At 45.8% G+C, this 11,661-nt stretch overlaps 1 protein-coding gene across 1 annotated transcript; it reads right to left on the bottom strand.

Annotated features, from left to right (window-relative positions):
* Positions 1–3,786: 3,786 nt before the first annotated feature.
* Positions 3,787–10,672, bottom strand: PDCL3 (phosducin like 3). The gene is made up of 6 exons (XM_086615798.1): positions 10,388–10,672; positions 8,941–9,070; positions 8,158–8,248; positions 7,350–7,493; positions 6,191–6,399; positions 3,787–3,962 (listed from the first exon to the last, which is right to left on the bottom strand). Exons 1-6 carry the CDS (start codon positions 10,670–10,672, stop codon positions 3,820–3,822), a joined length of 1,002 nt encoding a protein of 333 aa, XP_086471924.1. The 3' UTR covers positions 3,787–3,819.
* Between the last annotated feature and the right edge of the window lie 989 nt (positions 10,673–11,661).

Below are 11,661 nucleotides of genomic sequence, written 5' to 3'. Positions count from 1 at the left end.
TGACAGAAAGACCCTTCTCACACCAGTGAGAAGGGAGCATTGATCTGACACCACTTGTTGACAGGCTGCAAAAATACTGATAGTGCATTTAGCAACAGTGCACCAGATCTTGGCAAATGAGAGTTCAGGCTCTCTGGTTATGTTCTCCCATTACATTTTCTCACATTATATTACCTCATTGTGCTATGTATATTTAATTGGCTGTTTGGGTTTGCTATTTAGCAACCGGTTTCCTCTTAAGCTAAAGCTCATTCCCCTCAACCGCATGCTTCCATAGCTGGTCCTGTACCAAAAGGTTAAACAGATCTCATTATCCATTTCCTGCAGAGACCTAATTTCTACAAAAGGCCTTGAGCAGTGCAATATGATTGGCAAGAAAGAGAGTAAGACTACAAGAAACTATTTTCCCACTTAGGCAAATACCAAGAAGCATAGAGAACGTTTCAAATGATGCTCCACATGGGCCTCAGCAGCCAGGCAGAACATTCACCCTCTTCTGGTTTTCGGTTATTCTCGCCTCCACCTCTTTCAGCATGGCATCCTCAAACAACATTCCCCCAGTGCATCAACACATTAAGCAGCTCAGCATAAAAGACAGTACAAGTCAAATGCCATCTCCATTTCTCCTGAATTGTTATACATTGCTCAATGCTGCCTTTTAAATGGCAAGGCAGCCCCTGCTGTAGCCCTGACAGCAGAGAGCAGGCTGGAAGAAGAGGCCATCTCTCTCTCCCCCACCTCATCTCCTGGGTAAATCTCCTCGGCAGGCCTCCTGGAAGAAAGCCATAACTACTCCCTGGGTGTGCCATATCTTTCATAGGCATGGGGTATCTGGTTCACCACAGCCAAGCAGCCTGGGTCAACAAGATGCCCAAACACAGCCCCAGTCCCCTTTGAGACCCCAGTCCTCTTGGTGGTCCCAGAGCCCACACAACCCATTGGACTCCGTACAAAGCGAGAAGGCACCTTTGGTTTTCTTTTAAGATCCTGCTGCAGGAGAAAGCTTTTATGGAAACAATCCAGAGTCCCATCTTTTAACCTTTTATTTATCTAAGGGTTTATTGCATCACATACCAAAGGCATCAGCAATTCAGTTTCATTCTCACTTCTGCCTGATGGGCTCACACCTGCAGCAGGGTAGTGCCTCATTCACCAGGTATGAGCCTTTCTGGTGAGGGGACACTATCCCATCTAGAAATGGCTTACTTTGCAGATTAGGGAACAAGAATCACTGTGTCAGTGTGGACAGGAACAAGCAGGAAGCTTTTGAGTTTCTAGAGTAAAGAGCTTGTGCATCCCTCTTCCAGAAGGGAGTTCAAGCCACTTACTCTAAGCTGGGAGCCACTGGCTAAGGTCCTTGCAAACGGTATGGTCTGGTCAAAAGAGGCACTCTGTCCTTCAGCTTTCTCTGTTGATTAGCTATCTCTAGTAGGTCTATGGTTACTATCCTAGGGATGCCTGTCTGTCTTTGAAACACTGATTCTCCTGATTGAAGAACAAGCTTTGGATCAAGCTCTGGCCAGATTCTTCTGGCTCTAGTAATTCTAGCTCAAGGTCTTGCTGCCTGGGCTGACCTGTGTAGGACATAAAGGACAGAGGGAGCCAGTCAAGCACTGGGACAATTTGAGGACTCTTCATCCCTAGATGTTCCAAGATCCTCACAGGACAGACCCCTAAGCAATCCTATCCAAATGCAGTGGTCATCCTGCTTTGAGCTTGTCTCCTGCTGTAGTCCATGAATCAATGATGTAGAAGACAGTGAAAGGGCAGCTGCAACGTAGGGCCTCCATAGAGGCACTGAAGCAGGAGACAATAAGAGGGAATAACAGAAGAAAAAAAATATCCCAAGTGTTGCCTACTTTCAAAATCAGATTTCAAATTTAAGTTGTCACACCAGCAATACAAGACGGATTGCAGATTCCACCTCCCCTTCCTAGAAGGTCTGATAAACTTTAAATTAAAAACAAGTTGAGAAGAGTACGGCAGCTGTGCCTGCATCAGCAATTCAGACAGCTTAGCAGCAGCAGATCTGGAGGGAGAGGCTAAGGATATAACACTCACTTTACACAGATTTCAGAGGGCCTTGTTTCAGGCTAGCATTGGGCTAGGTCTTTGGACCAAATATTCTTTGTGGAGCTGCTCCTCTAGACAGTTTCCTCCAAAAGGAATCCAGTCCACACCCTCAGAGGTCACTCCAAAGCACAGTTAAATGAGGACAAGTAAGACATAAGCAAAATAAGCAGGTTTCTAAGCAGAGAAAGAGTTGTCCTCTTCCTCGATTGTAAGAACATGTAGATAAGTACAGAAAAGCATCAGGTCTCATTGCATTTTTTGATAGTCCAGTGTCAAGAGAAGTGTGGTGGTATGTACAACAATATACAGTATTTATCAACTTGTATCCTGCTGCATTTGGCTCACTTGTTCAGTGTTAGCATTTTCGCTATTTTGTCAAAAACACAAAAAGAGAAATCAAAGAGACTTAAATGACACTCAAGTCACCATTTGGATCTCAAAGAGGAAACTCTCCACCAGGATCTTAAAACTTCCCCCCAAGTTTAAGGAACAGTTATTTGTTGTTTGAACTACACACTGATTTGACTGGAGAGACAGAGTGCAGGAAACATGCTTAAAAGTAGCTATGAACTAATACAAAACTAGAATAAAATTTGCTGCTTATTGAGCATTGCATTCTGTACCATCCACCCACAGAATCCATCAGCAATAGAACAAAATGTCCTTGGGGTAACCTTGTTAGCAAAAGCTCTTGGAGCTTGTTAACCCAAGAACAGACAAATTGAAAGTGTAGGTGGACATTAAATCCAACCCAAAATAAGCAAGCAGCTGTGAGTGTCAGCAGATCTATAATTAAGGTGGTATTTCAGTTCATTCTCTTCTAAGTCTCCAATTACTATTACTGTACCTAGAAGATGGAAGGCTTTAATACAGAAAGATGTCAGGTCTTCAAAAACATAATTTTCCCTCTCTTTTGCCAAGAGCACTAGTATAGTATAATGCATCAGACTTCTGAGTTTGTGGAAGAAGTCAGCAATTCCACACTCTTGCACCACCATCTTGAATTTTCTTTCCCAATTAGCAGATAAGCTGGTGCAGTAAGCTCAGCCCCTGTGAAAGGCAAAATACTGCTGCTAAATGAAAGGGGATTCTTAACTCAGCAGGTCCCAGGAGATGCTGGCTGTCACCAAGGGGTCTCTCAAGATGTTTGAGGTCCCGTCTCACAGTCTCATGCTGGCCCCCCTGCCAGCACGCCTCTGCAAAGGGCCACACGTCACCTTCAGTGGTACACACCTCAAGGGTCACCTCCCCTAGCTTTCCACACAGTCCAGGCTGTCCGACATCTTTGCATGACGAGCCAAGAGAACCCCCAACTAAGTGCTATAACCAATTGTTTAAGACCAGCTATTTAGATTTGATTTACACAAGTTAAGCTTGTCAAAGTCAGTGCACTTAAGGCCACGTCATATTTCCAATTTTTAAAAGAAGTCAGCAATTCACTAAGAAAATAACAAGAGACCTCTGTTTCTACTGACGTCTATATTTTAAAACTTTGAGTAAGATTTACTCAGGCTTCATAATATAAAATGTCTTTCAGGATCTTAAGTGAAGCTGCAGTAAGTTTGGTTTGTTTGTTTGTTTTTTTAAAAAAAGACTCTTTTTTGTTTCTAGAAGTTTCTAGATAAATGGCTCTCTTGAAACACTACCCTTCTGGGGCTCAGCAAGATCTTGATGAGCGTCTCCAGTGCTCTAGGTGGGAACACTGGCTGCAAGTGTACAGCATCAATCTTGATGCCGAAGCAGGAGTTAGTCATCCTCTGAGTCACTCTCCCCCCTGGCTGGGACACATGCCCTGATTGAGGACATGAGCTGGTCCTGGATCTGCTTCCTGGGGTTCTCCTCGAGGTCTGTCTTGATGGCACCCGACTCTGAAATCTTCCACTCCAACTCTGTGAAGGGCAAAACAAGACAGCCATGAATGCAAGGAAGCAAACTGGAAAGAGCCCACTCGCTCTTCCCCAACTGACTTCTTACCAACAACAACAAAACCAGGGCCCTGATCTATGCCTCCTCTTCCACCCCCAGGTCCCAGCCTCTGCCCTGTCTCCAGCAGCTGCTCCAGCCAAGCCCTCCCTTCACAGTCACTGGCTCAAAGCTCAGGGTACTGCTCTGCAGCCCACCAGTGGCATCTCTGCTTCCTCTACAACCAGGAGTGTAAAAGAGGCAATTGACTCAGAGCAGCAGCTTTAGATGAGGCAGCCCTCCTGGTGAAAGTGAATCCTACCTCCTTCTAACCACATAAGGGTAGAAAACAAGTTTGCACGTTTAGTGCTGGTGAAGGAACACTGGTCACGTGTTACAGCTGTTTGCATCGTCTATCAAGTCCATCACAGTCAGAAGAGGTGGGGAATAGATTTGCCGAGGGGCAAAAAGTCTGTAGCAATTCCATTTACACATCTAAATTACAGGTATTTTTCAGGGACGTACTTTATAAACACAATTCACTCCTTTCCCACTATGCCCTGCACTGATTATTAGTTCCTTAGCAAGACTTTAAGAGAGACTCCACCATCAGTAGCAGGCCTATTACTATATAGGCTCAAATTGGATTGCTTCCCAGAAGTGGTAGAAAGTCAATACAACACATTCAGTTGAATCCTTTCTCCTAGTCCTGCTGGCAACTCTATCCTTAAATCTAATTTCCTTCAGACATTGCAGAGTAACAAATACAGCCTCACACTTCCTTTAATTTCCAGTGGAAGTCACCTAGGCTTAGGGGAGAAGGAAGGAAGAAACAAAAGGAAGTGCAGAATTTCAGCACCCAGCTTTCCGTAATGCCAGATTAAGCCAGCTCAGTTACCTTCAGACCCCTCCAAAATCAATTATTTATGTGCTAAAAATGGGAGAAAGCTAACTGTAGGTTCTGGTACACCACTCACTTCAGTGCATAATTAGGCAACCACTGTAGTTAGAGTTAGTTGTTCTCAAATTAGCAATCTCATCTGTGAGCTCTTCCCCTTCGGACAGTTCAAGGCAGGAGAGCGTTGTCTACAGCACACACTCAAGATATTCTGTAAACTTCAGGGTTTTAGTAAAAAAAGCTCTTTGCATCCTATCCCAGTATGGGCAGTGACATCATTCAGCAGGGACCTTGAAATGCTGCTTATCTGTGGTTCACTTCAGATAAAGATGCCTTTAAAGTCTGACCTTGAAAAAGCTTGAAGGCACCTGGACCAATATGCCTACTCAGAAAGTTGATAAGCATCCTTTTAACTAAAGTAAAAATCCACCAGGTTACATCCGAGTTGCATTTGCTTTCCAAAAGAGCCCTTTTCACTGCTGATCTCTGGTCTTCAAGCACTGCTGTAGGACCATCCCCGACCAACCACCTCCAAACAGCAACTTTTACCGAAGAGCCATGGCGCTCTGCAAGACCCACATCACCACCCCACCACCCTCACCTCCCAAAGCACATCACACTGATGAGGCTGCACAACCCCCAGCCTGCTAAGATGTGCAAGAAGAAACAGCCTACAGAAAACCACAGCCTCCAGGACAGGTAATAGCCTCTCCCCACAGAGCCCTGTGTCCCCTGAGCCACGGAGGCAGGAGCTTAACGTGCTGCCAGCTCCAGGAGACACTAAGAGAAAAAGGAAGCAGCCGAATTTCAGGCTAGCAGCCCAATTTGGACAAACAGACAGGCTCTCTTTAAAGGTTAACGAGGAGCAGAGCCTGTGTGTCAGGAAGGTAAAGCAGACAAATATATGCCACTGGCTTGAAAATGAAACAAGAGGCTCTACAATGTAAAAGGGAAGCATCAGTTATCAAGTGAATGAATTATCAGGTAATTGGGAGCAGGGTCAGTCAGTAACAAAAGCCCCCCAAAAATGTGTAGGTACTACATGCCCTTTTAATATATTAAGGAAAGTCTGTTTCACAAGATACAGGGTGCAAACACTTGCATGCACACAAAAAATAAATATCTGTATGTTGGCCAACTCAGCCATTCACTGCTTCTACAAGATAGCCTTAAGCACATGTTACTGAGCCATAAGGCTGCAAAAAAACCCTCTAATATAATTTTTAGTACCTCCCTTCTCCTTCTAATCCTCATTTCTCATTCCCAACAAAGCAATTTTGCTTTTTCTTTGGAAAAACAGGAGATACAGACACTCACCATCTCTTGTCAAGTTCATGCCACCAAACACCAAAGGTCCAATGAACTGAGCTTTGATGTCTCCCTCCAGGTAGACAAATATCGTAGGCAGGTTCTTATCAGGGTAGTTGGGAATGCAGGTGGTAGAGATAGCTTTGATGAATTTCACATCTCTGAACTTCCTTGCAAGCCCACTCATATGTTGATTTATTAAGGCACAGAGCGGAATTCTGTAAAGAACAGCAACAGAGACACATAAAAATAGAAGTAAAAGCCAAATTAGATAATAACGTGCTCCAGAAGAAAGGTCAGAAGTGGTCAGTGAGCAGCATCTACACAAAAACAAACATACCAGAAGCAACTTCTGAATACTTTTGTTGTCCAGTATTCCAGCATTCAAATGAAATCAGCATCACTACAGGTTTAGGAGGGTGTTTTTGCAGATGTTTTGGTTTGCGTTTTTTTTGGGGGGTGGCAGGGTGTGGTGGTCGTGGGGGGCATGTTTTAAGATACCAGCAATACAACCTTCCCTTCTATCACACAGAGAAATTGGTTTATGAAGAGACAATATTTAGAAACTGCATTTATTTAGATACAATATTTAGAAACTGCATGAGCAAGGGCGAAATAGAAAGAATAGCAGCTCCTGGAAGAAAGTATGCAAATGACAATGAACACCTGTGAGGCAATTAGAAACACTGACCGAAGTCAAGTACATCTAACCCTTTCCAGAAAATTCTGGCAACTTATCAGATCTTTTTGTCAAGTTTTTCCATCGTGCTGACAGGACCATAAACCTTGCTCACTCCATTTTTATGCATCTAGAAACCAGGTTACAGACACACAGTGAACCTTCCAATACACAGCCTCTCACACTTTATCCAGAATACTTTCCAAAGCTCAGTATTTCAGTGACTGCAGCTACCTCTATGGTAGCTGTATGGTACAAGTCACACTGTGCTGTATAGATATATAAAAAAAACAAACCACTTCAGGGTAACATCATTTTAGAGCCAAGGTCAGCAGTCTTGAGGTAACAGTAATGAAATTGCTAACGCAATTTTTCATTTCTTAGAACTCCAGAATCAGTTCCTTAACTTCTACTAAAACTACCCATTTGTCCAGAGTATTTTCAGCTATTGACAGTGAAAGGTTTAAAGGTTAAAAAAAAATTTCTTACCCTTGTTTGTAGAGGTGCAGGACTACCCATATACCTTTTCCAGCTTTCGTAACCTCTTGAACATAATCTTTTCCAGAAATCTCCAAAACTTCCCCAAATTTATTCTTCATTTGAGCTGCTTTCATTTCTGCCAACCTTTGCTGCCTGAACAGCAAGGAACAGGAAAGAGATCTTGAGAATAGATGCATTTTGGACAGAACAACACTTAAATGAGCTGGTTGAAACCTAGACTTCAAAGGGACATTACAAACTTCTTCAAACCCCAGAGCAACAACAGCAAGTTGACATAGTCAATAGATGCTCTTACATTTGCATCACAAGTTAAAACCATCAACATGCAAGAAGTACAATTACGTTTCACTATTTTTTTTCCTCATTTCTGCCCCTCAGACATTTCTTCTGCAGATGCTACACTACCAAGCTAAATGGCAAAAATCATGAGAGATGGTACAGATAAAGAGACAATGGAAAACCAAAACACCGTAATTATGTAAATCTGCAGCATCTTAATCTCATTCATGCAAAAACTGAGAAATCTTGGAGGTGATTTTCAAAGCCCTCAGAATCCCCAGCCATGCACTCAGCAGGTGCGCATTATCTCTGCAAAAGTAGGTTGTAGATAAAGGACACTGAATTTAAACCCAGTTATCCTATTAAATACACTTAGAAGCTCTACGAGACCAGAAACACAACCCACTTTTCTATTATCGGGCCTAACATCATCCTTCCTTTCTCCAGCAATATCTAAGTGTATAAAAGAAAAAACCTCCAATTTTCATTAAAGCCAAATTCTGCCTGCTGCTCTGACCTGTACATTTCAATAGCTTTCTCATCTTCCTCATTAAATTCATCTTCATTCTCTTCTAGCTCTTCCAGAGTCATGTCCTCATAGGTTTTCACTAGAATGGAAGAAATAACAAATCAGAAAAAAAACTCATTCCAGGATTAAAACTCATCAGCCTTTATCAGTCCAAGAGAATTTATTTACTTTAAAGACAGATTAACTACGGGAAACATAGTTTTTCTGAAGTATTATTGCCACTGGATTTGCAGAAAATATTATGTACTTTAGACACAGATGGAAAGACAATGAGGTAAAGGATTCGGAGCTGAAGGCTGCCTGGACTAGCACATGAGTACCTGAGCTAACCTTCAAGACTGGTGGCTGCAGCAAAGACATACTTAAGACACACAACACAGCAGGGATGCCTGAACAACAGAGGAAGCGCACAACAGGTAACGTCATGAGATACTTTTACTTGCACATTCACATGGCAGAGTCCCTTCGCACTGTTCTTATTTCAGTTTTCGAACATTTACTTCTATAAAAAAATGGAGCTGACATCAAGAACAAAGCTTTCCTGCGCTGGAAGAATCCATGTGTTCGGGAATATATTTGTTTGGTACTGTTAACAGATGATCACCCTATATGAGAAGAAGCTTTGGTACCCCTTATAGGCTTGGAAAAGGACACATTGCTTTACAGGCATATAAGCATTACTGCTGGCGGTTTCTTTGTACAGGCTTCCCCCGCAGGAGCCATTTCAAGATGTGTGCTGCTGCTGCTGCCTGAGTTGGCCTGGTCACTCACCAAGAGACTTCTGAAGGATGGCAAACTGCTCCTCTTCCTTTGCGCGCTCCTTTTCCTCCAGGTTTTCCTTTGGAGGAAGGATGCCTTTCTTGCGCAGGATGTCATTCCACTCTGTGTCTTTGTTTGGGTCCTAGAAAAGAAAAAGAAACTGATGAAGCGCATTCAATGAGAACGTTGCCACTTTCAGAAGTTAACACAGGCAAGCTTTTCTAGAGACACAGCACACTGCTAAATTGGTAACTGTCAAGATGGTGCCAGAAAGTGACAGCGTGCATTCTCCTGATGCTGAGGCTTTTTTGCGGTCCCAGACCAGTACCCTGCAGAGTGGCTTTACTCCATTCCACTCACAGCGCATACAGAAGGTCTTGGTAGAGCACAAAAGTCTGAAGTGTCGTAAACATCACTGCAGCTCTCACAAGGTGAAAAGAAAGGAGAGGAAAGCAACTGGGTGACAGAGAAGCATGCTGGCCACAACGGTCACATACAGAGCCTCAGCAGAGCAACAGGCCACCAAATCAGTAGTCACTGCATTGGGAAGTAGTGGTGAGAAGACAGAGGCACCAGCTGTACGGACCTAAATCTGGGTATCATAGAACGACAGAATGGTTTGGGTTGGAAGGGACCTTAAAAATCATCTAGTTCCAAACTCTCTGCCACAGGCAGGGACACCTTGCACTAGAACAGGCTGTTCAAAGCCTCTTTCAGTCTGGCCTTGAACATTTCCAGGCATGGGGCATTCACAATATATGGGAGTCTCCTTGGTAGATTCAAGCCAGTGTGACTACACAGTGCTTAGAGAAAAGCAAGCACAATCTCTGCCAGACAAGCTCATTGCTAGGGAATCAGATCTAAATCTATGCCTAGGCTGTTCCTAAAAGTTAAAAAAGCCACACGAAACCACCACACTTTGAAATAGTTGCAATAACCATGACAAACAAGGCCAACAGGCACCCATGTACTGTTCAGAAGCTCAGTAAAAGTTCTTCCAAGTTAAACAGTGATTCTATTTTTTTAAATGCCTGAAAAGTCAGCGGTAAGGACTCACAGGCCAGTTTTGGTTCCTTGCTGTCTTGACTTAAGTTCACTTTGAAAACTGAATACAACATCTACTGCTTTGCTGTGGCTTGTACCAATATATCTTACACTAGGTCTGTTCAAGACTGTATCCCATCTCTAGACCAAAACACAATACTTCTGGACTACCAAAAAAAACCCAAAACCCTAAATCAAAAAAAAAACCCAAACATAAAAACCAAGAAGTAGCAAATCGCTGGCCAGGTTTTCTTTTTTTCTTTTGGACTGTGGTCATTTTTCCCCTCAACACAGCATTTCACAGCATCTACTGTCGTTTATCAACACACTGAAGTGCTTCTAACACCCACCCGTCCACCTGCTTACTACAGCAGCCAAACAAACACCGTACGTGAAAAAAACAAAACCGACAAACCACCACAAAACCAAGACACGGAGCTTCATAACAAAACCGCCACATGACAGACGCATACCCCCCTCCATCGGGAAACGGGGATGAAACTGGGCGGCCCCCACCGTGGGGCTCCGCCGGGGAGGGCGGCCCGTGGCTGCCGGCGGGGCCGGAGGCCGCCCGCCCGCCCCGGCGGCTGCGGCCAGGCGTGCTGCCCGGCCCCGCCTGGCCGCCCGGCTGGGCTCCCGCCGCAGCACCGGTCACACACGGCCTGGATGCGCGGGGGTACCCCCCGCTGCTCACCTGCATCCTGCCAGCGGGACCGGGGCCCGGTCAGCGGCGGCGCGACTGGGCTCGGCAGGGCCGGTCCCGGCGTGCGCGGCGCGGCCGGAGGAGGCGGCGCTCCCCGGCGGGGCGGGCGCAGCTCCGCTGCCTCTTTCCGCAGCGCCGTATAAGGCCGGTCCCGGCGGCGTGGTGTGGCGGAGCTGAATGCTCCGGGGAGCGGCGAGAGGAAGTGTCCCGTTCGAAACCAGCGGGGCCGGGGCGCTCCGGTTAGATGAGTTCACGAGTTTCAGCTCTTGCTGAGGGATTTGGGGATTTCCCCCTCCCCCCGCCCTTCTCCCTTACTCTCACCATTTCCCGTAACCGCCACAGTGCCGGATTTTAAACGGCCCAGGTTGCCCCGCTGCACCTGCACGGGTTAGACCCCAGCTCCCAACGGGGATCCCGCTTCGTTTCCCTGGCAGGGAGCCCCGGGATGCAGCGTGATTTAGAAACCGTCTGGTCTCCCCCTGCCAGGGGCTTCGCTTCTCCCCATCGCCCTTCTGCAAGCGGAGAGGTGTGGGTGCCTCATGGAGCAGCCCGGGGCTGAGAGGCGCCAGGCTCTCCTGCAAGCAGCGGTGGTGGGTGCCCGGTCGTCCCCGGGCCTGCCAGCACCCCAAGTGCTTCCGGAGGGGTTTCCTACAAAGGTTGTTCAAGTAAATCGTGAGTCTGCACGACCCCAGTGGGACTCTGTGTGAGTCGCAGACCTGCCCAAAGCCCATCCCAGCAGGGCTTTAACCCAAGTACCGTTCATCTGGAGAGATGCCCCTATCCTGTCCTCATACCCCTCAAACCAACATCAGCTCTGAAACTACGCAGGAGGGAAGTCATGGAGGTCAGAGGAATTCCTGCCCGGCTTCCAGGTGGCACAGCCTTGCGACTGGCACAGCCTAAGAAACGTTTCCTCATCCTCACACTATATCGTCACCATCAGAGCTCGGCCAGCTTTGCAGCACACTTCTGCTCTTGCCTTGCTG

The sequence above is a fragment of the Tauraco erythrolophus genome, chromosome 1 (genome assembly GCF_009769465.1).
Source record: "Tauraco erythrolophus isolate bTauEry1 chromosome 1, bTauEry1.pri, whole genome shotgun sequence".
In the NCBI taxonomy this organism is placed as follows: Eukaryota; Metazoa; Chordata; class Aves; order Musophagiformes; family Musophagidae; genus Tauraco; species Tauraco erythrolophus.
Note: the sequence above shows the minus strand (reverse complement) of the source record. Positions and strands in the feature narration are given on the sequence as shown.